Source organism: Leopardus geoffroyi, chromosome B1 (assembly GCF_018350155.1).
Source record: "Leopardus geoffroyi isolate Oge1 chromosome B1, O.geoffroyi_Oge1_pat1.0, whole genome shotgun sequence".
Classification (NCBI taxonomy): domain Eukaryota; kingdom Metazoa; phylum Chordata; class Mammalia; order Carnivora; family Felidae; genus Leopardus; species Leopardus geoffroyi.
In genome coordinates, this window is record NC_059327.1 from 191,949,621 (window position 1) to 191,977,424 (window position 27,804).

General features: G+C 36.9%; 1 protein-coding gene across 3 annotated transcripts in view; it reads right to left on the reverse strand.

Moving 5' to 3' along the window:
- The window catches only part of NCAPG (non-SMC condensin I complex subunit G), a 45,972-nt gene extending 20,178 nt beyond the window's left edge, over positions 1–25,794 (reverse strand). Inside the window, exons 1-13 of one of the 3 annotated variants that reach the window (XM_045474443.1) lie at positions 25,477–25,794; positions 24,069–24,272; positions 23,364–23,592; positions 20,562–20,707; positions 20,229–20,313; positions 19,001–19,193; positions 18,165–18,314; positions 13,680–13,820; positions 12,579–12,702; positions 10,731–10,817; positions 10,231–10,410; positions 7,663–7,773; positions 4,111–4,230 (exon numbers count right to left, since the gene is read on the reverse strand). In XM_045474443.1, coding sequence (XP_045330399.1) covers positions 4,111–4,230; positions 7,663–7,773; positions 10,231–10,410; positions 10,731–10,817; positions 12,579–12,702; positions 13,680–13,820; positions 18,165–18,314; positions 19,001–19,193; positions 20,229–20,313; positions 20,562–20,707; positions 23,364–23,592; positions 24,069–24,272; positions 25,477–25,587 — 1,881 coding nt within the window. In that variant the 5' untranslated portion in view covers positions 25,588–25,794. The remainder of the gene's footprint in view (positions 1–4,110; positions 4,231–7,662; positions 7,774–10,230; positions 10,411–10,730; positions 10,818–12,578; positions 12,703–13,679; positions 13,821–18,164; positions 18,315–19,000; positions 19,194–20,228; positions 20,314–20,561; positions 20,708–23,363; positions 23,593–24,068; positions 24,273–25,476) is intronic. The other 2 variants (XM_045474441.1, XM_045474442.1) reach the window with 2 other exon arrangements.
- Positions 25,795–27,804: the final 2,010 nt, after the last annotated feature.

Here is a 27,804-nt window from a genome sequence, read left to right on the forward strand (position 1 = left end):
AAAAATGAAAAGGATCAAAATCCACATTTCATCTTTAAAGGTTAACTGAACTTAATTATTTTCTGGGAAAGTTCTATGGTATTTCCTTTGCTGCGATACTAGAAATTTTATATAACTGTCTACCTTCAATCTTCTCTATCAGACTTCCAGCCTGACTAAAACTTATAATTTTTCAGCAGCATTCTTAATGGTATACAGAATATCTTAATGTTTTATCCCATTTTTAGAGCAAAAAAAAAAAAAATACACTTAACTAGACATAAATGAATCATTCACTATCAAACATTCTAGTAAGATTTTTCTTCCACGTTAAAAAAAAAAAGTAATGACCACGGGTCAATCTAGTACAAGACCCATCTTCTAGGAAGACAGGAAAGTAGAGAGTTTATTGTACACTAATTTCTTAGTAAAACCTCTTTGAAAATACAGGATTTTATTCCCTGGGTACCTATAAAGCCATAAAATTTCACAATAGTAAACAAGACTTTCTTGAGAATTACTAGCAGAACCACTGATGCCAATACCTGCTGATGTAAAAAGAATGTCTCGCTATACATGGAGATTCACTCTGCATGTTGGAGCAAAACCAGATATACAGCCAAGCACTAAAAATGATTCATCTGAACAAAGTACCAATATTTTTCTTTCAGTTTCTTTGAGAAAGCAACTTCACATCATTTTAAATACTGACATTTCAAGTTTCCAAAAAGACCTAACAATAACAGAAATTTTCCTGTGACAACAGTAGCATAGGATGATAAATATAAACAAAACAGCAACAGTAATTTCATCACTGCATTAAATAAATTGATCAGATGCCAAACGTTCCAAAATAGGAAACTAGAACAAAACTCTGAAATTTCTTATGACTGTCTTTTGACGTAAGTACAATTTTAATTTTCTTCCTTTGATACAAGCCACAAACAATTTGACCATTTCCAGAACACATGACTTCCCCAAGTTCTCTTTAACTGTATACTTTGTTTTTCCTGGTAATGTGACTGCAACATTAAAGGATGCTCCAAGATAAGGGTTTCTTGCTGAGGGAATATTCTATTATTGGTGGAGTTCAATCTTTCAAAATAATCTTTTTCATGAAAATGACGATCTGTGTTGTCACATGTTATTTTCAAATTGAGCACAGAAAGTATTCCCATTTAACCTGTTGGCAAGCAATCTGCACTAAAATTCCTTGCAATTTTTTATACCATTTGGCAACACCAGATGCTACATTAATCACATCGTCTTTTTATATGGGAAATGGAGGGAGGTATATTTTTGAAGTTAAGCCAGGCCCAAATGTTAAAGACAGATGTCCAAGGGAGTTATACTCCACTGGTACACTCGATGCCATCCCTTCTTGTCTACCCAATAGCACTCTAGCAACTGCCTTCTCTTCCCTATATTATCAATTTTTTCCTCTCACTAGGCCATTGTCCTTAGTATTACAAACATACTGTAACTTTCTCGACCTTAAAAAAAAATTGAAACCAAAAATATTTTGGGGCGCCAAGGTGGCTCTGTTGGTTAAATGTCCAACTCTTGGTTTCAAATCAGGTCATGATCTCAGTTTGTAGGATCCAGCCCTGCATCAGGCTCTGTGTTGACAGAGCAGGGCCTGCTTAGGATTCTCTCTCCCTCTTCTCTCTGTACCTCCCATGCTCATGTGCATGCTCTCTGTCTCTCTCAAAATAAATAAACTTAAAAAAAAAAAAACAAAACTCCACCTCTTCTTTTCATCCCATATCCTTCTCTTGCTACCTCCCCATTTCTATTAGTCCTAACAAAAACAAAACCTTGAAAGAGTAGTCTACACTGGCTATCTCCAATTCCCCTCTCATAATTCTCTCTTCGGCCCACTCCTATAAAACTTTAACCTCCATATAAGCTACGCTCATGAAAGTCACCAAATATTTCCTTATTTGCCCCAAATGGGCAATTATAAATCCTTATCAACCTGTCACCAGCAATAGACAGTTAGGTGATGCTAGCCCTTGGAAAATAACATCTTCACTTGCCTTCTAGGACATCACACTCTCCCCTTACTGTCCACTTCACCTTGGTCTTTACTGGTTCCTCTTTATCTCCCATTCCTTTAAATGTTACCTAAGCCCGAGGGAACTACAACGGCAAGACTGCTACTCATTCTACATTCATCCCTCAGGTAACATCCAGTCTCTAAGCACTGGATACTATTATAAAGACTTAGATCCCTCTCTCCAACTCACATGTCCCTCCTATCTCTGACTCACATACAACTGCCTATTCAATATATCCACTTGCAACTCAAACTTCAAACTTATCACACCCAAAACTGAACTCCTTATCTCATCCACCATAAAATTTGTTTCTGTTTTCCCCATACAGGAAAGGGCAAGTCTATCTTTCCCAATTATTTTAACTAAAATTTTTAGTTATCTTCAATTTCTTTCTTTCACATCCACATCAGATTCATCAGCAAATTCTATAGATACCATCTTCAAATGTAGATTACCAACACTTCTCAAGACCCCAGTAACCACTTGAACATTGGTCCAAGTCATCATCATCTCTTTCCAGGATTATTGCAATACCCTCCTATGAGCATCTCCGCTTCCATACTTGTACCCCTAAATACTAGAGACCTGCAAACTATGGGTGAGGGGCCACACCCAGTCTGCTGCCTGTTTTTGCACAGCCTTCAAATAAAGAAGAGTTGCACATCTTTAAATAATTAAAAAAAAATAACCTCGTTGCATGTGAAAATTGTATGAAATTCAAATTTTAGTGTCCATAAATAAATTTTTTAAACTACAGCCACACAAACTCATTTATATATTGCCATGGCTGTTTTCACACCTGCATCACAGAATAGTACTTGAGACACACCATGTGGCCTGCAGAGTAAAATATATTTACTCTCTATCCCTTTATAGAAAAGGTATGCCAACCCCTGGTCTACATCAACATTATACCCAGTCAGATCATAATAATCCTGTATGCAGAATCCTCCCATTCTTTACCATTTCATTCACTGCGAAGTCTGCAAGTCCCCAGAAGACATGTACATCCTATTATCTGCAAATCCTTTCTCCTACCCTTCTCCTCTCTGCTCAATCTGCCCCAGCCATAGTTCCCCTTGTTCCTTGACCATGTGAAACAAAGTCCTACTTCAGGGGCTCTTCCCCTGTTCTTCCCTCTCATCAGAAACAACTTACCCAGATATCTACATGGCTCATTCTCCAACTTTCCTGGGACTGGTCCAAATTTCAATTTATTAGTCAGGCCTTTCTTGACCAAACAGATCCTTCTGCCTATTTCCATTCCTTACTCTCTTTTTTTTTCAATTTGACATGCTATTTTTCACTGTGTGTCTCCTCTTCTAAAATGTAAGCTCCATTAGGACAGCAACTTTTATCTTGTTTTTTTCATTACCTATCTTATTTTTCCCTAAGCATAAAATAATGCTGAGCATATCATACTCAACAAATATTTGCTATAATTTTTGTTATATATATTTTATATATATTTTTGTTATATATAATTTAAAAATACTTTAAATAATTGACATTTCGGGGCGCCTGGGTGGCTCAGTCGGTTAAGCAGCCGACTTCGGCTCAGGTCATGATCTTGTGGTCCGTGAGTTCGAGCCCTGCGTCAGGCTCTGTGCTGACAACTCAGAGCCTGGAGCCTGTTTCAGATTCTGTGTCTCCCTCTCTCTGACCCTCCCCCGTTCATGCTCTGTCTCTGTCTCAAAAATAAATAAACGTTAAAAAAAACACATTTTTTTAACATAAATAAATAATTGACATTTCATCTTTTCTCAACTTTATTAAGAAAGAAATCAAAAGATAAAAATCAGAGTCCCTAGGAGTGCCTGGGTGGCTCAGTTAAGCATCTGACTTTGGTTCAGGTCCTGATCCCATGGTTTGTAGGTTCAAGCCCCACATCAGGCTCTGTGCTGACAGCTCAGGGCCTGCAGCCTGCTTCAGATTCTTTGTCTCCCTCTCTCTCTGCCCCTCCCCCGTTCATGCTCTGTCTCTCTCTGTCCCAAAAATAAATAAACGTTGAAAAAAAAAATTAAAAAAAAAAAAAAAAAAAAAAAAGATTTTGTCACAAGATAAATCCTACCTGCAATAATAATACGAAGTGTTTACTTGCAAAATCCTGATTCTGTAGTCCACAGCAGCCCAAGCATAAAATAGCCAGATTTCTTACTATAGGATGAACACTTACTATTCCAGGAAGAATCTAAAATGAATTAGAAATTAAAAGAGTTTTGACCAGGATAAGAAATTTATAACAGCATTATTATTAAAAACATGGTCAAAGAGGTAATTTCTATATGATTTCATAGATCTACTTCTTATCCATACTGTCGACATCAATTTTCAGATTAAAAAAAAAGGTAAATATTAAATTGCTAAATTTAATATAGCCAGAGCGAAATACAGTCTGATCATGAGACACGTCCCTCTCCACCTGCTAAAAGTGACTCAATAGCTTCCCAATGCTCATAAGACAAAGATAAAACTCCTTTACACGACATTTGTCTCATTATGTGGTATTTCTTAGTGTCATCTTACACCATGCTACCCCTTACTCTTTGCTTAACGATGGTCTGATTTTGATGCCTTCCATGCAGTGCTATTCAACAGAAATATAATGTAAGTCATATGTCATTTTAAATTTTCTAGTAGGCACATTAAAAAGAAACATGTGAAACTAATTTTAATACATCTTATTATTCTCAATATAACCAAAATATTAACATTACAACATGTAATCAAAATTTAAAAATTGAGGGAGTGCCAGGGTGACTCAGTCGATTAAGTGCCCAACTCTTAATTTTGGCTCAGGTCATAATCTCACAGTTCATGAGTTCAAGCTCCACATCGGGCTCCATGACGACAGTGTGGCACCTGTTTAGGATTCTGTCCCTCTCTTTCTCTGCCCTACTTCACTTGCGCGCGCGCACACTCTCTCTCTCAAAATAAATAAACTTGAAAAAATTTTCAGATAATCTACGTTGTGTTGTTTGTGCTAAGTTTTCAAAACCAAGTGTGTTTTGAAACAGCACATCTCAGTTTAGACTAGTTGTTAATACCCACAAGTTTGTTTGTTTTTAATGTTTATTTTTGAGAGAGAGCAGAAGAGCGAGCGTACATGCAAGCGGGGGAGGGGCAGAGAAAGAGAGGGACAGAGGATATGAAGTGAGCTCTGCACTGACAGCAGAAAGCCAGATGCAGGGCTTGAACTTACTAACTGTGATATCACGACCTGAGCTGAGGTCAGATACTTAACCAACTGAGCCACCCAGGAGCTCCTAGCCACAGATTTTTAACAGCCACATGTGGCTGGCTGCAACCATATTGGAGAGAAGAAATCTAGAACATTCTTCCCTCCCCTTTTCACATAGTGAAGGTCTACTCAGATATCAGATTATGGTCACCTTCCCTGAATGGAACAAATCCCATATTTTAAGTTCACATAGGACCATACAGCTCTTCTTCATAGCAATTATCAATGTCAAAACCTTCCACTTATTTATTTGATTGATGTCCCAATCACTGGACCAGAATATCCACAAGGGCAGTCTATATATGTTTTGTATACCATGTATGCTCTATCATTGGCATTTAGTATATAGATGTTCAATAAATAGTTGCTCAACTAATAACTTTATGATTCTAATTTTAATTTTAATTTTTTTTTTTTTTTTTTGAGAGAGAACACCTGCATGAGCAGTGGGAAGAAAGGCAGAGGGAAAGAGACAGAATCTTAAGCAGGCTCCACATTCAGTGCGGAGCTCGACACAGGGCCCAATCCCACAACCCTGGGATTGTGACCTGAGCTGAAATCAAGAGTCAGACACTCAACTGACTGAACCACCCAGGCACCCCGATTTTTATTTTAAAAATGGTAATTTCACTAAAATATAACTCCTCTATCTAAATATCTTACTCATTTACATCCCTCTAGTTTCCTTCAACCTTTATTTTTTATTTATTTTTTAATGTTTATTGTTGAGAGAAAGTGAGACAGAGTGAGTAGGGGAAGGGCAGAGAAGAGATGGAGACACAGAATCCAAAGCAGTCTCCAGGCTCTGAGCTGACAGTCTCAGCTGATGCGGGGCTCGAACTCACGAACTGTGAGATCACGACCTGAGTCAAAGTCAGACACTTAGCCAACTGAGCCACCCAGGTGCCCCTTCCTTCAATCTTTAGACATAAATTGTTTTTGTACACTTAAAATCATTATGACTATTCAATTTTGTGTTCTTCCTTCACTCAAATTTGTGTATCTTCTCCCTACATGTATAGTCTTCATATTTACTACTCCAATTATGTAATTATACCATACTTTACCATTCTCTTGCAATAGGACCAGACATAAAGTATGCAAGTAGAACTTTAAAACTACTACTTTTCACTAAAGACATTTGCTCCACTAAGAATGAAACTAAATTTTAATGGTTTAGTAAAAGCTACTTTTAATCAGAAGTTCTACATTGTCGTAAACAAGAACTGGCATCTTTACTGCATTTAGAAATTCATGACAATTCAGGGAACTAGATTTTAAATTTCTTTGTGGTTTTGTGGGTTTTTTTCTAATTTATTTTTGAGAGAGCCTAAGTGGGGGAGGGGTAGAGAGGGGGGGGACACAGGATCCGAAGCGGGTGTACTGACGGGGCAATCCGGATGTGGGGCCGTACCCACGAACCACGAGATCATGACTTGAGCTGAAGTCGGACGCTCAACTGAATGAGCCACCCAGGCACCCCAGGGAACTAGATTTTAGATTACATCCATTGGCTGTTTTTCATTAATCCCAAGTAAAAACAATTGAGGGAGGGTCCTGGAAGAGCCTAGATACATTCAAACTTTGCTTTGAATAAGTAGCATTGGTAAGAATACCCTACTATGGAATACTGTCGCCATAAACCACATGTGGCTACTGAATGCTTGGAATGTGCTAGTCCACACTGAGATGTGCTATTAAGATTTAGTATGAAGAACAGAATGTAAAATGTCTCAACAGTTTAATATTGAGCAAATGATGCCATTAAAATATTTGGGGTATATTCGGTTAAGTATATTAAAATTACATTTCACCTATTTACTTTTAATTTTTAAATGTGGCTACTAGAAAATGTTAAGTTACATGCGGTCTGCATTATATTGCTATCAGACAATGTTGTTTTACTAGAGTCTTGCAGTATTTGTGTCCCTATAGTTAATAAAATCTCTATGAAGAGTTACTTTAGTAAAACGTCTTTAAATATATAGGGAAAAAACCCCAAATTCCTTTCACAGGGCTCATAAAGTAAGTCTCAGAGTCTTTCTATATAGCAAGACTCCAGGACTTAAATATACCTAATATGTTTCAGTATTTCCTGTTACTATTCAAAGAATGAAAATATTTTACATCTCCTCCTAGTATAACTTTTCAAACTTGTTAAAGGGATAAGTATAACTTATATACGAGGTCTTTTATATACATTATCTTAATTTAATCTTCACAATATGAAGTAGCCACTATATAATTTTTTTATTTTACCATTTATATTTATCAGATGCTAAAGATGATTATCTTTTTATTCTTTTGAACCCCAAGGAACATACTACTTACAAACTAAGGAAGGAGTGGGCTAAAATAAAGCTTCAAAGGCCACCAACTTACCAACGATTCAATGATGCCATTCATGGTTGCACCTATACCTGTTGAAGTGGACATCTGCTTCAACAATTCATAGCACAAAATAAGACACTTCTGTAATGTTTCAGCATCATTCTAAAATGAAACACAAAATATTCTACATTAGTATAAATATCCTCTGCCCATCCTTTAAATATTCGATTTTTCAGGGCTTTCTCTAAGGCATATTGTCTCTTTGGGCAATCTTATCCAATCATACAACTCCATTTACCATCCATCTCCTAAGTTTCAGATTCATACATACAATTGCTACATTTCCTCTTGTATGTTTCACAGGCTTCTCAAACTCAAAATTTCCAAAAGAACTCATCATTACCCAAATCCTTTCTCTTCCTGTGCTATCTCCATAAATAACACTGCTATCTACCAAATGTCCAAACCAAAAAACCTAGGGTACATTCTGGATTCACTCTTCTCCCTGTTACTAATTCCTAAACACTCCTCAAATCCATCACTTCTTTCCACATCCACCATCATTGTCTTCCTCTGGCTGTATACATATCAAGGCTACATTACTATAACAGTCTTCAACTACTATGCCTGCCTAGGCTTTTATCACTCTGCACTCTATTTTCTAACTAAGATATAAATCTTATCCTACCACTTAAAACCTTTAGTCATTCACCATGATCCCTGGCTAAAGCAGAAAATTTTAAATACTGCTTATACAAGACCTTAACAGGCCTGGCCCTTAATTTTTCCACAAGATTTATCTCTTACTTCTCTCCCCTCACTTCTCTAGTCATATGGACCTGAAGTTTTTAAACACAGCAGGTACTCTTTAAACTTCTAGACCCTCATATAAGCCATTCCATGGGCCTACAGGATTCCTTTAAAAACACATCAAGAAGAAACAATACAGTGCATTAAAGGCACAAATCTAAAGCCTGACTCGGCTGGGTTTGAATCCTGTCTCTACCATTTACTATCTGTGTAATTTTGGGCAAGTTACTTTTCCTATATAAAATGAAAATAGCACCAACCCCATAAGGTTATAGTGAGAATCAAATACTTGTGAAGTGCTTGAAGCAGTGACTACCACAGAAAAAGCATCCTGTAACTGTTAGCTTACATTATTATTTTTATTCCAATGTCAAGTGAAAACACTTCTTCCCCTGGGGAAGCCAACAACAAGAATAGATTTATAACCCTTAAATAGGACAAATGAAGACACAAATAGTCAAAGCAAGTCAAGTTAAATAAATGATATTAATCATGATAGGCCATGTTTGTTCACAATTTCCCAATTCAGACCTGCAGTTTGTATCATTTTTCAGTTTACATTTTTATTTTTCACTTTAAATCCATTCCTCAAATTAAGCACCCATAATGATACATACTTTGTCAAACAAGATAAGATGCTAGCTATGAAAATAAAATTCAGGGGGCGCCTGGGTGGCTCAGTCGGTTAAGCGTCCGACTTCGGCTCAGGTCAGAATCTCGCGGTTCGTGAGTTCAAGCCCCGCGTCGGGCTCTGTGCTGGTGGCTCAGAGCCTGGAGCCTGTTTCAGATTCTGTGTCTCCCTCTCTCTCTGACCCTCCCTTGTTCATGCTCTGTCTCTCTCTGTCTCAAAAATAAATAAAGGTTAAAAAAAAAAAAAAATTAAAAAAAAAAAAAAAAAAGAAAATAAAATTCAGGCATATTCAATGGGAAAGTGGAGTGTTGGAGCAGGGATGTCTATGACTAGAGAAATCAAGGATATGGTATAACTTACAAAATGCTCCTGAACAGTAAACTCTTTCCTATCCAGCATTCTCTTTGAGAGCATACTTCAACTGGCACTTCCCAAACTCAAAGTAAAATAATAAATGATGTTTACTACAAAAGGAAAAATTCTAAAAGATCTCCTGAATGAAAGTTAACATCAAATATTAGAGCAACTGATACCATTCTATCTTAAAGTGACAAGTTTATCAAATACAACTAAGTTAAAAAAAATGACTGCTGAAACTAAACTTTAAATGTTACTAGATAAAATGTTCAGTATTTCATTTAAAATAACAAAACTCCGTAGCTTTTTCTAAGAACAAAAAGTTAACAAAAAGTTAAGCTTTAAAAACTATATGTACAATCGTATGGTTACCATAGAAATTCTTTTCCTAGCTCAGAAAGGTCATGAGTCTTCCATGAAGAGAGAGATGGATAGATGGATACATTTTCTTTTTCTAAAGCATTCAAAACACACACACACACACACACACACACACACACACACACACACACACACAACCAAACAGAAGAAAATACTAGAAGGTAAGTTTCCTTAGCAAGGAAGAAAAGACTGTAGGCTCCAGAGATGAGCATGACAAGGGAGCAAATAAAGTCCTAGTTATAATAATTAAAGCTAACTGAGGCCTTTTAAAGTCTAAAATAAAAAGGAACAAAAGGGAAAAACTATTTTCGCATTAATTCATGATACTGCTAAAAACCACTCCAAAGTAAACATACACTGGCAGGAGTTAAGAAAGAAAATAAAGTATAGTTGAGATGATTAATAACTGCTGACATTTAGTATGAAAAATTTATCTATACCTTCTCTATGTGAACTTCTTTGATTTCAAGTTGCTCTGTCTCTTTCAATAGCTTTACTTTGGCATCTTCTAATGCTTTTATTTCTTCTTTTAATTCTGATGCTTGATTAAAATCCTGTAAGTTAATGCAATTTTCCAAAGCTTCTTTTGCCTCAATCAGTTTAACTTTTATTTCAGCCATCTAAGGAAAGATATAAATTGCTTTAACAAAAACCATTAATATAAAAATCTATAGCAAACTGAAGAGTATTATTTAAAATCACAACAACCCAAAAGTTCAGCCGAGTCCAGCATATACAAAAAAAGTTGTATTCTTCCTGAATCAGAGACAGGCAAATCTTTCAGAGAGCATAAACTGGTAACATTTCAGATACTCTTACAATTTATAGTTAGTAATGTGACTTTGTGAGAACAATTTTGAAAATATGCAGCAAAAGGAAATAAAAGACTTATACAACTACATTATTCTCAAAACATTTCTTTAATTTAGAAGAAATTTACCCTGAGTTCTTTCTTTCGTACATCAGCGGGATCATCAACACCAACGGTAACAATGGGCGCCCGAATCTCAGAGATAATTTCTGTAACCTGATAAATTATAATTCAGAGTACATGATTTAATATATGTTCTATATGATAAAATGACACCAAATTTGCTATACATAATTCCAAACAGTATCCACAATCTCCTAAAAAATAGAGCAAAACACACAAGTAAAAATAGCACATATTCTACCTTCTAGACAATTTGGGGGAAAAAATGACCAAACAATATATCTAACTAAAAATTCCAAGATTATAAGAAGGTAAACAGGCACACAGATGTTGAAGATAAATTCTCTCATGTAATACTCAAAAAAAAGACAAGAAAAATGAGTATAATATCTAATGTTAGGGACCAAAAACTAAAACTTTCTGCCTATAATCCTCAATTCCCTCTTGCATAAATAATGACAGCATAACTAAAGACTTTTCCTCTCACAGCCACTGGGACATCAGAGTTGGCTGATTTAGGAAAAGGCTACATCCCCAATGAAGGTACTTAAGGAGATGTGGATAACCACTAACTGGGAATGCTGTATTGTAGAAAGGATTTATGTTTAAGTACGTATAAGGAAGGGTTGGAAAAAGACAACCTCCGAATTAACTTGCAACTCAGAGAGTACATGAATTTATGAAAAACACTGACAGAGCTGTCTTTTTTGACTATCTCGAGAAAATACTTGGCAATATTATAATAGATAACATTTATTTCTGTATTTTTTTTTTAATTTTTTTTTTTCAACGTTTATTTATTTTGGGGACAGAGAGAGACAGAGCATGAACGGGGGAGGGGCAGAGAGAGAGGGAGACACAGAATCGGAAACAGGCTCCAGGCTCTGAGCCATCAGCCCAGAGCCCGACGCGGGGCTCGAACTCACGGACCGCGAGATCGTGACCTGGCTGAAGTCGGACGCTTAACCGACTGCGCCACCCAGGCGCCCCCATTTATTTCTGTATTTACCAAGCACTTCATGAACATTATTTCATTGAACAAGAAAAGGTAGGTTTTATTGCTATTCTCATTCTGTACAAGAGTAAATTCAATAACTTGCTCAAAGTCACAAAGCCAGAAAGTACCAGAAGGGATTTGAACGTAGGTATGAATAACTTGAGCCAGCTCTCAAAACCCCTATGACTAAGGTACATGTGTCACCTCTTCCCTAACCTGCTCTATTTCAAACTGATTCAACAGAATGATGGACTAACAGAAGAAAGGAGAGAATTTTTAAAATGTGCGTGTGGGGCTCAGTCAGCTGGGCATCCCAACTTCGGCCTAGGTTATCATCTCACAATTCGTGAGTTTGAGCCCCGACATCAGGCTCACTGCTATTTGTGTGGAGCCTGCCTCGGATGCTCTGTCCCCCTCTCTCTACTTCTCACCTGCTCACGCTCTCTCTCTCAAAAATAAATTTAAAAAACATGTAGGGGTGCCTGGGTGTGATTCAGTCGGTTAAGTGTCTGCCTCTTGATTTCAGCTCAGGTCATGATCTCATAGGTTGTGAACTGAAACCTCACATTGGGCTCCACACTGACAGTGCAGAGCCTGCTTGGGATTCTCTGCCTCCCTCTCTCTCTGCCCTGCCCCACTTGTTCTCTTTCTCAAAATAAATACATAAACTTTAAAAATAAATAAAAAGTGTGTGTGGGAGAAAGACTCAGTTTTAAGAAGTTTAAAAACTTAACAGAAAAGACTAAAACAAAAAGCAATTAAAGACAAAAAAGCAAAAACTACTGAAAACAAGACAATCCTAAATATCATTAGTCAAAACCTCTTAACCTTTATCAACAATGAAGATAATTACTTACAATTTGTGTTCTCTTATTATCATCTGTAACAATGCAGAGCAATCTCTCAACAAGAAAAGAAAGTAGGGATATTGGGGTTGTGGGCAGAGTAAGAATCTCCTGTAAAATAGCCAGTAGTCGTTTCCTGCATACAAAAAGAAATATTTTAATTTAAGCATGACCTTAGAAACACATTTTATCTGTAACATTTCACTTATCCTACAGACTTAATTACATTTGTCTCAGTTCTTTTTTTATCACTATAAATACAAAAATGTGTACAGACTTTAGGTCAAAAATTCATGTCCTGCAAAAAAGTAATATTTATAAATGATCCTACAATCTTTCATAAATCAATGTGATGAAATGACAAAATATCAGAAGTGAATCAAATCTTTAGATATATTACTAATCCTGCCTGTTATAAATATTTTTAAGCAAAACCTGCAATTTTATTTATTCTGAAAAAAATTGAATGAGGAACTTGTACTTTCCATATATATGAACAAAATGGATACGAGCTGTACAGGTCCACCTATATGCACATTTTTGCCCATAAATACAGTACAGTACAATTCCATAAATACAATATAGTACTGTATTTTCTCTTAAGATTTTAATTTTTTTTCTCTAGCTTCCTTTATTATAAGAATATGGTATATAACATAGAAAACACATGTTAATCAACTGTTGATGTCGATTTTTATGTTTATGCTTATTGGTGAGGCTTTCAGTCAAGAGACTGTTAATAATTAGGTTTTTTATGAGTCAAAAGTTATACATGGATTTCTGACTCCATGGGGGGGATGAGGGATCAGTGCCCTTACCCCCTCCCTCTGTTACTCAAGAGTTAATCATATATACATATATGCATATATATGTATGGATATATGCATGTATACATACACATACATGTGTGTATTCACACATACACACAGAGAGGGAGGAAGAGAAATGGTGTATTTTCCTGTTATATGTTATATGTATAAGAGGAAAGAAAAAGCTCTTTATTAGCACTTTAGAAAGGTAGTTTAAATACATTTAATCACACTGTAACAGACCGTATTTCAATATAGGATATTAGAAGAACAAATGAGGACTAGGGCTAATATTTAGACATACCTTCCTCCTTCTTCACTTGTATCCAAAGACTTGATAATTAGAATCAATTGTTGACCTATAAACTCTTTTGACATCAAATTTCCAATATAGGAAAAATCACTTTTCTTATCATCTTTAACAACTGGAATACTCTGAATATAACTAAAACAAGTAGAATAAAATGTAAAATCTGTTAAAAAACATTAAACAGCTCCCCGTGAAGTCAGAAAGAATCTTTTTCAGTTCATTATTAGTCCAAATATATATGGATGCTTATAACACATTATACTAATTCAGCTTCAAGAGTAAACTCTATGCTATTGTTACAAATTTTCACAAACTTACAGGCTTGCATCAAAAATATATTCCTTAAGTACATGAAATATATTATGTTATATTTATATATAATAATGTTATACATATTATATCATATTATATCATATTATATGAAAATGTATTAATTAAAGATTCAAATTTCTTACGAGGAATTTTCAAAAAGCAATATTTATGTCTCTCAAGTTGGTAACATTATTTCAGTCACCAGTATTCTCAGTTATAAAGTTCTGCATCCCTTTAACAAAACACAATTTTTCATAAAGAGCACGTCTTCTCTCATCATCCCTAAGTGACCATTATTCTTTTGTTTAAAAAAATAGTAATAATCAATGCTAATTACATGAGTAATCCATGAATATAATGACCTTTTAAAAAATCAGAAAAATATAGATAGCTTCATGAATTTATATTTTCCTTGCTTAAGGGCCCTACTAACATCTGTATTGTTCTTATTTTAGTGTAGATACTCCTAAATAAGCACCATCAACTACCCTTTTATCCTTACCATCACTACCCAAATTAATGCTTACCCTCATGTAGATTATATTCAACAGCCTACCAGAAGGTTTCCCTATCTTGTGTGAACAAAAAAAGCTACTTAATGGCAGAATTAGGGGCACCTGGGTGGCTCAGTTAGTTGAGCATCTGACTTCAGCTCAGGTCATGATCTCATGGTTCATCAGTTCAAACCCCGAGTTGGGCTCTGTACTGACAGCCCAGAGCCTGGAGCCTGCTTTAAATTCTGTGTCTCCCTCTCTCTCTGCCCCTCCCCTGCTTGCATTCTCTCTCTCTCTCTCTCTCAAAAATAAATAAACATTAAAAAAAATTGTTTTAAGACAGATTTAAGAATTTAAGTTTAGACAATTGGGTGCCTTTAGGTTGGAAAGTAATATGAAAAACAATCCTGATGAAAAATGTCATTTTGAAAATGCCAACAAAAATCAGGGCACCTAGGTAGCTCAGTTGGTTAAGCATACAACTTTTTTTTTTTAATTGTTTTTCAATGTTTATTTATTTTTGAGAGACAGGTCGAGAGAGAGAGAGAGGAAGGAGGTGGAGCAGATAGAGAGGAAGACACAGAATCCGAAGCAGGCTCCAGGCTCCGAGCTTGCAGCACAGAGCCTGATGCAGGACTCGAACTCACGAACCGCGATATCATGACCTGAGCCTAAGTCAGACCCTTAACCAACTGAGCCACCCAGGCGCCCCAAGCATACAACTCTTGATTGTGGCTCAGGTCATGATCTCACGGTTGTAAGATCCAGCCCCTCATTGAGCTCTGGGTAGAGCGTGGAGCCTGCTTGGGATTTTCTCTCTCTGCCCTTCCCCCACTCACATGCACACAGGCACGTACTCTTTCAAAATAAATTAATGAACTTAAAAAAAATTAAAAATTGGGGCACCTGTGGCGCCTGGGTTGCTCAGTCGGTTAAGCATCCGACTTCAGCTCAAGTCATGATCTCACAGTTCGTGGGTGCGAGCCCGGCGTCGGGTTCTGTGCCGACAGCTCAGAGCCTGGAGCCTGTTTCAGATTCTGTGTCTCCCTCTCTCTCTGCCCCTCCCCTGTTCATGTTCTCTGTCTCAAAAATAAATACACAGTTAAAAAAAAAATTTTTTTTTTTGTTTTTGTGGGGGCACCTGGGTGACTCAGTCGGTTAAATTGTTCAACTTCAGCTCAGGTCATGATTCACAGTTCACGAGTTCAGGCCCCACACCAGGCTCTGTGCTGACAGCTCAGAGTCTGGAGCCTGCTTCAGATTCTGTGTCTCCCTTTCTCTCTGCCCCTCCCCTGCTCATGCTCTCTCTCTCACTCTTCTCTCAAAAATAAACTAAAAAAATCCCTGATTTCTTTATGTGAATACGTCAGTTAACAGGAAATTGTTTCATATCAGAATTATGAATCACTAACTCTTCCTGCTACAAAATGCCTGAAAATATATTCCTGAGATTATCAGGAAGCAATTTTCCATTTAATTTTGTTTCTGTACCTGAATAAACTAATCCTATCCAGTGATGTTCCTCCAAAAAGAAAACCATTCTATTTCTTAAAGTATTCTTTCAATAGTAATTAAACTACAATTTTTAAAGTTTTCTTCTTTACAAGTGAAAAAACGCAAGTTGATTAAAGTTACCTATTTCAAAATCCACAGATTAAGTGACAAAGGAAATATAAGAATCCCTGACTTCTTAGAGCCAAAAGAACCAAACTCCTTACCTGTATTTCAGTAAGAATTAATCTGTGAAGCAATCCTTGAGGAGAGGCTCTCCCTGTTATTTAAGTATTTATTTCCTAATATTCTTTATCTTCTATAAGCATCTATTACTTTTATATCAAGTCATATTGTTAAGCACTGCATCAAACTCCTTAATTTTGGAAACACTGCAACATGGCCCAAACAGCATTATAATGAATACTCTAATTAAATCTTAAAGCCTGAAACAACTACTATTGAAACAGTAGATGCACACATATTTTTTTATGATATTACTATGAACTGAGGCTACAAGTTTCCATATTGGGCTCACATTTAAGATATTTACCCTGGATTCAGTATTTTGCACACAAATTAAAATGCATTTATAGTTTCGACTCCTGACTTATGTTGAATCATCATTAAGCAAAAGCAGAATACTATATTTATATTCCATACAAAGAGAATTCAGGCTTGTAATTCATATTCTATGGAAGAAGCTTTTTAAAAAATGCATCAAAAGCGTAAAGTTAAAAACTCTACACACCAAAACCTACCAAAATATACATAACTTTGGTCCAGCAATTTTACTTCTGGGAATCAACTCCACAAAATCCCAAACATACATAACAATGTATGATTTAACAAAACTTTATCAGTGAAAACTGGAAATCATGTTAAATGTCCATTAACAGAGGAGTAAATCAAATATTGCCTTCATACTATGAAATGGCATCTTGTTAAGAGTGTGATAAATTTATATGTACCAACGTATAATGATCTCAGATATAAGTAGTTGAGGAAAAATGTATAGTGTGATATCTTAAAAAAAATCATGCATTTTCATATACGTGCATGTAAATGTAGAGAAAGAGATTTGAATGTATATACCCCAAATTGTTAACTCTAAGATAAATGGAATTGAGGAATTAGAGGGTGATAGAAAAATTCCAGGGGTACCTGGGAGGCTCAGGCAGTTAAGTGACCGACTCTTTAGATCTCTGCTCAGGTCATGATCTCATGGTTGTGAGATTGAGCCATGTGACAGGCTACGCACTGAGCCCGGAGCCTGCTTGGGAGTCTCTCTCTCCCTCTCTCTGTCCATCCCACAAATGCTCTCGCTCTCTCAAAGGAAATAAACATTTAAAAGAAAAAAACTTCCACATTTTTCTTCTACATGCTTCTATATTTGAATTTTGACAAGAATTGCATTCATGTTTTAATGGTATGATTTTAAAATAAAATTAAAAATCAGAATTAAAATAATGAAAAAGGTGTATTTTGAAAAAATTTTTTAAAAAACAAAAACCCAAACAGTGACAGTCTTAATTAATACTAAAACTGGCCTCAAAGGTTCACCCTGTCAGTCAGAAAACTATGGCCCATGCACCAGATACAGCCTGCTGCTTATTATATAGCGTGCAAGCTAAGAGTTTTACATTTTTAAATGAAAGCTTGTTTATATATGGATGTATACACACACATCTGAAAATACCCATGAAAATTATATGAAGTTCAAATTTTAGTGTCTATAAACGTTGATAAAAGTTTTGTCGGAAAACAGTTACAATCATTCATCACATACTCTTTGGCTGCTTTTGTAACACCACACCATAATTTTCATTATGACACAGTATGGCCTACAGACCTAAATATTTACTGTCTGACCCTTAGAAAAGGTTTGCCAACCAATTTCAAAAGTAACACATCATCACCTTTATGTAGAAATGTTCATATTCATACCCTAACAGCTTTAAGGAAATACCGTAAACATGTAGACTTTCTGCTCTTTCAGTATACTGTCCAGTATAGAGTATTCTTCAGAAAGACTCAATGTACATTCCTATTTATCCTTGCCTATCCAAAAAAAAATGGTTTTGAACTGATTCCCAATCCAGCTTGACTTTGACAGAGGGGTATAGAGGACTGAAACATACAGCACCAAAACTACAATACAAACAAAAGCAAAGAATTTTACCTTAGTAAATACTCTGCATATACTACAGGCTCTGGCAAAATCTGCTCCAAAACTTCTTCACCTTCATCTCCTTTCGATTTCACATATTCACAAAGGACACGCCAATACAAAGCGTTTTCAGGAGTTAATGTTTCCAATGGAATCAGTTTCCTTAATTTAAAAGGGAGAGAATAAGACAAAACATAAGCTTAATATCCAGGTAAAAGTTTGAACTGAGTAGGGGCACCCGGGTAGCTCAGTCAGTTAAGCGTCCATCTCTTGATTTTTGCTCAGGTCATGACCTCACAGTTCATGAGATCAACCCCCACATTGGGCTCTGCACTGACAGCAAGCAGCCTGCTTTGGATTCTCTCTCCCTTTCTCTCTGCCCATCTCCCATTCATACATGCTCTCTCTTGCTCTTTCAAAATAAATAAACTTAAAAAAGAATTTTGAACTGAGTATAAAAAATGGGAAAAGCAGACTTGATTTATAACCAGCATCCTTTAATTGCAAAGTCATTAACTTATTCACACATACACAAATAAAAACATTCAAAGCAAAAGAAAAAAAAAAGAATCAAACATACAGTAGGGATGCATATTGTTGGACTTTCCATGGTAAGCTAACGCAAAAACCAAAGTAACAAAATGAGAAAAAAAAATGCAGCTAAAGTTGTCTATGCAGATAAAGTAGTGAGTTCTTATACAAAAAGAATAAAAAAGACATCCACCACAGTAAAGAAAACACAAGTGGGTAGATAAAAAGTACTGATACAATCTGAAGTAATCAGAAAAGGGGACCAATTTTAATTGCAGAAGTTCATCATTATCACATTTCAAATAATGAGTATATACCTGCCATCGTTATTTTTACAGATTTCTGCCAGCTCATTAAGAGGAGTCACTGAAAATAAGGCATTCAGAACAGAGACTGCCACTTCAGAAGAATTTTCCACATCTAACCGATGAAGCAACTCTAATATATTTCCTTCAGTGAAACGTAACCAGCCTTGGAGAAGATGCTTCTGCATTGCTTGTTTTACAGCATCTGTTAAGTCATTTGAAATATAAGTGAACAGAGGCTCCCTCTAGCTTCCATTTCCTATATTTTGTCTGTATTAATCACCTTTTATCATCAGATCAGTGTTGACATAAAATCAGTATTTATAATAAAAACAGAGACTAAGAGGAAGAACAAGGAAAAATGCTGGAGAAGAAAATAAAAGTACAATAATATTGCAAAAGTCACTATACTGTCCACTTCCAAGTAATAACGGAAAAGTTCAAATCAAATACCCAACTACTATCACAGCCTATAAAAATATCTGCATTCCTTCTCCCCTGGATTCACTGGACTTCAAGTGTTAGTCCTGACATTATGATAGCTATTATTTCACCCATTGCCTGACTTCATCTGTTACACGCTTGCTATTTGCAATAGTGAATCACATAAGCATATATCACTGAACAAAATTTATTCTTAGTTTTTAAGTCATCCTCTTAGTCATTAGTCTTCTGACAATGTTTTGAAACTCAAGTTTTCTTGCTACAGCAAAATTAAGCCATCTGAGCCTTCTCATGGGGACTAGAAATTTAAAATATATCATTCCTCATCATTCCCATAAGCAGATTCTCTAGTTTTAACAAAGACAAAAAGAATTTTAAAAAGGTAGGAAAATTATACTAGTCTGATAATTCCTAAATTCTGTTTCTACAGCACAGGACACCTTCCTATCAAGATATACACAAAGGGGATAGATGGCAAATTTTTAGAAGATAGAGTTCAAAAAGATATCCTGCACTACATCTGATATAAATTAGCTATACATCCTTAAGATATAGTTTCTTCATGTTTACAGATGTGTTTTACAACACAGGAATATTAAAACAAATTCTGCTCCTTTAATTACCATGATCTTTAACCTTATGAAATGTTTTCTACATGACATACCAAGCTAAATTTTGACAGACTGAGGCAATGGTAGGCTTACTTCACATAATTAAGGAAACATGTTTTCTAAACCTTGTAAGTTTACTAAACCAAAATCTTCTCAAGTTATGTATTTAAAGAAGTCGATCTTACCTGATCTGTCATTAAGACCTTGTTGAAGAAGCATGACTCTCTGAGCAATGGACATAGCTCTCATATGAACCTTTTCAGCTAAAACCTTAAAAAGATAAGGTGGTCATTAAACTCAACATAGTCTATATATTTCGTAACTAGTAATATCTCCTTCGTCTAAGAAAATAACCCATAATTTCTAAAACAAATTAATATCTGGAACACATTTAATGCAATAAGATTTTACCTAAATTACCTATACTCTCCATCCACAAATATCTCACTGAAGAAATCATTATATGCCAAATATTCTTCAAAAGCATTTTAAGAATGCAAGTTATTAGACTGACTTACTTGATAAGCCAGCTTTCTCACAGCCTCCTTCACATCCTTGGTGCGCCCTACAATTTTTGGTAAAGTTTTTGCTGATGGTGCAATACACGATAACACTGCCCGCCTAACTTCTGGATTTGAATCATTTTCAATCAAAGTAGCATATGCTAAAAAAAGAGCAATACATTTTAGTACATTAAAGAAATATTTAACAAGTCATAAGATAGCCCACATTTTGATATTTAACAATATCCTTAAAATGATATTCATTTTTTTTAGTCTTACACATTTAATTTTACCTTAAGATTTTTTTCTGCCAACTTCCCTAAAAAAAAAAAAAAAAAAAAACAGAATAAGAGAAGCACCTAGGTGGTTCAGTCAATTGAGCATCTGACTCCTGATTTTGGCTCAGGTCATGATCTCACAGCTGGTTCGTTGGAGCCGCACACTGCACTGGCAGGGCAGAGCCTGCTTGGGATTCTCTCTCCTATTTCTCTGACCCTCCCTCTCTCTCCAAATAAACTTTTAAAAAGAATAGAATAAGAAATTTGTCAAAGGACTAGGCACATAGGCTAAAACTGAAAACAAAGAGCCCTAAAGATCATGGAAAAATTTATCATTAAGATTATGTCTTCGCCACTCTTCAAGATTTAGAAGAAAGTCTAGTATTGCAGGCAGTTTATTTTAAACTAATAATGCTTTTTAAAGGGCTAATTATTTTGATTTTTAATGAGTCCTAAAGAAGTTACTTCTGATTTTGCTCACTGAAACAAATCCACTTCCTGTATTTAAGTATTTATTCACCTCTACTTCTCAAATGTTCCCCATCTTTATTATTAAGTACATGTTGGCTACTAAACATATATTTTATACAATACTATGTGTACCATTTAACACCAAAAATATTAACTATCATTAGTTATCAAAATTGATTATAAAGCTAGTAAGAGGGACAAAGACAAAAGTGAAAAAGGTCCCATAATGTAGTCAGACCTATATAGAAAAGTGGAATATAACTATCTTTATGAGCCCAGAAATAGGGAATAATTTCTTAAATGAAAGAAAATGCAAATCAAAAGAAAAAAAGTGCAAATCATAATAAAGGCAGAGACTGAGTAATTTTGACATTAGGAATTTCTGTCCAACAAGACATCCCAAAGAGAGTGAAACAAAGAGCCATTTAAAGTTGAAAGAGATCAACAATTCACATAAGCCAAAAATTTCTTTCCAAAATATATAAAGAATTCCAGTAAATCAATAAGACAAACCAACAGAAAAAATGAGAACACATTGACATTATATAGAAGAAACGTAACTGTTAAATAAATGAAAAGATGCATAAAAAGGATATATATCATACACACAACTGGATTAAAAAAAATTATTAAATCTGACAATATCAAACACTGGAGAGAATATGGATCAACGAATGCTTTTATTCACTGTTACTGGGAATATTAATTGGTAAACTATTTTGTAGAACAACTGTACCTTATCTGATAAAGTTGAATGCACACATATCCCAACAAGTCCACACTAGGTATATACCTTAGAAACTCTTAAAAAAAATTTTTTTTTAACGTTTATTTATTTTTGAGACAGAGAGAGACAGAGCATGAACGGGGGAGGGTCAGATAGAGGGAGACACAGAATCTGAAACAGGCTCCAGGCTCTGAGCTGTCAGCACAGAGCCCGACGTGGGGCTCGAACTCACGGACCACGAGATCATGACCTGAGCCGAAGTCGGCCGCTTAACCGACTGAGCCACCCAGGCGCCCCCCCTAGAAACTCTTTAACCTGTGTACCAGAAGCCAGGTATAAGGAAGTTCATAGCAGCAACATTACTTTTTCAGAGCAAAATAACTGGAAACTAGAAGGTCTACCAATATTAGAAATAATAAACCGTGTTACATTTATACAACACAATGCTATAAAACAGTAAAAAAGGGGCACCTGGGTGGCTCAGTCAGTTAAGCATCTGACTTTGGGTCATGATCTCACGGTTCAGTTTGTTAGTTCGAACCCCACATCGGGGTTTCTGTTGTCAGCACAAAGCTCACTTGGGATCTTCTGTCTCTCTCTCACTCTCTGCTCCTTCCCCGTTTCCGCTCTCTCTCAAAAATAAACATTTAAAACAATTAAAAAAAATAAAACAGTAAATAAATATTATCAACATGGATGAATGTTACAATTATAATTGTTGAAAGCAGAAAAATATGATTCACATAGCATACAAAATGATAGGCAAAACTTTTTAGAGATACACACAAATGGCTGTTTAAACACAAAGGCAAAAGAATAATTAACACAAAATTCAGGGTAATCATGAACTGTGAGGGCAAGTGATGTAATTGGGGTGGGATGTAAAACAGGCTTCAAAGGTACTGATGATTCTATTTATTTTAATGTTTATTTATTTTTGAGAGAGAGAGAGAGAATGCGGCCAGGGGAGGGGCAGAGAGACACAGAATCCAAAAATAGGCTCCAGGCTCTGAGCTGTCAGTACAGAGCCCAACACGGGGCTCCACCTCATGAACCATGACATCGTGACCTGAGCCAAAGTCAGACACTTAACCGACTGAGCCACCCAGGTGCCTTGAGGCTCTATTTTTTTAAGCTGGGTGGTAGCTACTTGGGTATTTTTAAAAGTCATATATTTATACATATACATATAAAACCTATACTTTTCCATAGAGAGAAAGAGAGAGCCAGAGAGAGAATATATTCAAAAATAAAACAAAAAACAAAAAACAAAAAACCCTCTCTAATGAGAATTTAACAAAGTCAAGGAAACTGAAAAGGAATTTAGGAGGCTACACATACCTTTAACCACTGGACACTCATCATCTTTGGGATCCTGAAGTCGTGAAAGAGCCAGAACTGCCTGTATCCTCACATTTGGAATTTTATCTTTCAATCTAATAAGCATGGCTTCATTAATTTTATCAAACAAATCATCATCAATCTGGGCATTTTCTGGCATACTTCCCAAGAGCTTGTTTATGAGCTGGCATGCTCTAAATCTAACTGCATTGCTGTTTGCTTCATGAGACTGAAACGGAAACAAATCAAAATTTATTTACAATCACATACCATTTGAATTCTATAGGTTTAGAATACAAAAAGTTACCAAATCCATTACCTGCAGAGAAACAAGATTACCTTGATCCCTATGTATACTAAACATACATTACATCAAGTCCCACAATATACACAGCTCAAAGTAAGTATAAGCTCAACTACAAGAGCATACTTCTGTTGTAGGAATTCTTCTAAAATAGCTCATTTAAAACAAATGACGTGAGAACTGGCTCACAGAAGTCATTAAAAATTTAATGCTGGAATTACTTTAAGTCCACTTTTTAATCCTAATGACAGTTCTAATATTTCCTACAAAAGGCAGACTCATTCAGACATTTTCTCAGTTACGAAATATTTCATTCTCTAAAACATACAAACGTCCATGGATGGCCCTTTTAATATTGCAAAATTTTCTACAATGCTTCCCCGAAGTTCTAGTTTTCATACCTTTAAAAGAAAGGTAAACAAATAATTTAAAATGCCATGATCTTCCTCTTCCTCATCATCTTCCGTATCTGATTGGTGAAATGAAGTAACAAACTTTGCTGCAAATTCTATTACTCTCTCCACAGCTGGCTCACGTTTATAGACCACCATAGCATACTTAAGGTAATGAACAAACTCCTCATGAAAAATGGTCTTATCATCCATCTGAAAGACAAAAAGAAACCCTTCACAATATAATGCATTGATATAATCCCTTTTTCCCAAAAGTACCGTAAGACTGCTGAAAGCAATACTCATAATTGCTCACACTAAAATCATTATTTAGTAAACTCTCAGGTGAGTTTCCAAACTGTTGAAGGAAAAATATTTGCACAAATTTCTCTCCAGAGCAATTTACTTCTCCAAGGAAGAAAACAAACATGAATTTTGACAGTGAAAGGATCCCTTTCATTTTTTTTTTTTTTTAAATACCCTTGGGGGTGCCTGGGTGGCTCAGTCGGTTGAGTGACCGACTTCAACTCAGGTCATGATCTCCCGGTCTGTGAGTTCGAGCCCCGCATCGGGCTCTGTGCTGACAGCTCAGAGCCTGGAGCCTGGTTCTGATTCTATGTCTCCCTCTCTCTCTGCCCCTCCCCCGCTCATGCTCTGTCTCTCTCTGTCTCAGAAATAAATAAACTTAAAAAAAATTTTTTTAATTAATTAAAAAAAAAATACTCCTGAATCCTCAATATGCCTTGGTGCCAGTTTAGTTTAAAAAAAAAAAAAAAGAGAGAGATTCTTCCTGAAACAACCCAAAATCAACAGTGGCTTTCTTATTTTACCACAGTTAGCCTTCCTTTTCCACGGCAATTTCCTTTTCATATAACTTTCACATCCTATCTCACTCATATCCTTAAGCCCGATTATACTGACAATTTTTCTTGGACCTCAAGATAATTTCTTTTCCCAAAATTCAGTGTCCTATTCTTCTCAGGGTACCACCTAAAACAGTATTTACATAAATAGGAAGAGCCAGGTACTAAGGGTTAATTTGTTATTTGGTGATTCAACTCAGTTTAACTGTGATTAATTTGACCGACGGTCGGACTTCCCGAGGTGGGCGGTGACCTGAGGGACAACCACCCACGAACCACGTTCAGGATCTACTAAGCGGCCCAGCACTTGGCGCCGGGCCGCTTCGGTGATCGTAAACGTCGCTCTCCAAATTCACAAAGAATTAGCGGTCCGCGCCGGAGGCCGCAGGGAAGAGGGGCTGCGCGGACGACCTCGGGGAGGTCTCCAGACCTTTCCGAAGTGGGTGCGGAAGGTTAAGAAGATTGGAATCCGGGGGCCACCCACAGGAGACCCCTTTGGGAGGCTGGTCCCGGGAGCGCAGGGGGACGGCGGCCGAGGCTGGGGCCGCGCTTACCGTGCAGTAGGTGCGGCTCAGCGCCACCACGAGCTTCGCCTGGTTCTGGTGCGGCTGCTGCGCCAACTGAAAGGCCTCCTTAACCGACAGCAGCTTCTTCTCCGCCCCCATGGCGCCGTGACTTGGCTGGGACGAGCCTCGTCCGCGCAGGGGTACAGCGGGCCCCACCGACCGCAGGACAAAACTCCAAGGTCGCCTCAGGCTCCGGTCAGCCGGCTGCTAAGCACCCAGGGTGGGGTTACCGCCAGAGCGTTCAAAAAACTCCCGCGGGAGAACCAAATACCGCGAAACTGCCGCGAGAGCGGGAAGAGATGGCTCCACCTTCCTCAATTACGGCAGTTTGGACGCATGCGCTTAGAATCGTTGCTGCGGGTCTTTGAGAGGGAAGTGGCGTTTGTAAGAGGAGGGGGCGTTGGCCCGCCCGGAAGTGAAATCGGCCGCTCGCCGAACCGAGATGCGACTGTCGGGGCAGAGCTGGTGGTGCTAGGCCTAGCCGGGTCGTGCAGCTGGGCGTGGGGCGAGAAAGAAGAAAGGATCCTCCATGGGTGAGAACAGGGAATCTGCTGAGGGGAAGATTTCCTTCTCCGGCTAAAGGGGAGCAGGGGATCCCAGGTGTAAGGGTTCTTTTGGAGCTCTGTCGAGAAGGGCGTGCTGGAAGCTGAGCTGCGGCCGGGCTTCCATTGAGAAAGCAGAAGTTCTTGTTCCGCAGAGGGGGCGTTACGTGGTGCCCTGATGGAAGCGGGCCTCGGTCATTTTAACCCTTAGGTAGCTGGCGGAGGGTCTGCAAGAAGTACGCAGTTTGGGAAGAGTTGCGGAGAGAGGCACGATTTAATTTGGATCCAGCTTATTCCAGCTTTCGAGGCCTGGTTTACAAAGGTGCCTAACAGCGATGTATTCAACCAAGAACACAGGGGATGGTGTTTAGGTAGTGGTAACGATAAATTTGCAGTGCCTTCGAGCAGGAACTGACTCTTTAAACTAAAAAAAAAGGTGGGGGGCGCCTGGATGCCTCAGTCGGTTAAGCGTCTGACTTCAGCTCAGGTCATGATCTTCACAGTCTGTGGGATCGAGCTCCCCGCCCCCCCCCCCATCGGTCTGTGTGCTGACAGCTCAGAGCCTGGAGCCTGCTTCAAATTGTGTGTGTGTCTCTCTCTCTGCCCTTACCCCTCTCTCTCTCTCTCTCTCAAAAATAAATAAACATTAAAAAAATTAATGGAAAAAAAAGAGGGGTATTATATCAGACAAAAACAAACATCTCAGTACACACAGCCAGCTAAGATAAAGAAGATTACAAAGTCACCTGTATACCTTTTTCCTATTGAATTACATTCTCTCTACAGCATTAACGGCTTTTCTGAACTTTATATATTAAAGACATATGAATAAGTCTCTGAATAAATATACTGTATTATTTTTATGTTGTAACATTATATAATAATTTGCCAAAAAAAAAAAATCCTTTGCACCTTGCTTTTTTTTTCAGTTAGTATTGTTTTTGAGGTTTATTCATATGAATACTTTCATAATGATAACTTATACCTTATGGACCCTTATGTGCCAGACACTGTTCTAAGCACTTTACTAAGTTCACTCCTCACAAACAACCCCTGTAAGGTAACTTCTAGCTCCTTTTAAGGTAAGGAAACCAAGGCACAGACAGGTTGCTGCAGTATTCTTTTGTATGAATATGTGATAATTTATTCATCCATTCTCTTCATATTATACATACAACACTATAGGTATTCAAATGCCAGTTAAAGTAATGAATATGGTAGTATTGGGTTGCCTGTAATTTCAAAATTATCAAGAGGTCTATTATTGAAAAGGCAAGAAGGATGAGTGTTTTAGGTTAATCAGCTAGAGCAAAAGCAGAGGCCCATGAATTCATGGACACACTGCTAGCATAATCTAACTATAGCTAAAAGTATAGAATGCCTGGAAAGCTGTGGAGAGAGAAACCCAGAAAGGGCATTAATTTTTTAGCCAGTTATGACCAAAATATCATTTCAACATGTAATCAACAGATTATTAATGGAATGATTTACATTCTCTTATTTCCCTACTAAGTCTTTGAAATTCGGTATTATTTTACATTAGCCACAGGAGTGCTCCGTAGACACATGGGGCCAGTGACTACAGTATTGGACCGTGTGGAACTATGCTCTTATTTGAGAACCATTGCATATACCATTTGTTTTTCATGTAAAATTGGTAAACTAAAAATTATAACAAGTATTTGGAGACATTTTTCTATTTTGTAGCCTTTAATTGCTCAATTTTCTTTATACTTTGGATGCTTGCTACCTTTATTACTCTGTGAGGTTTCTA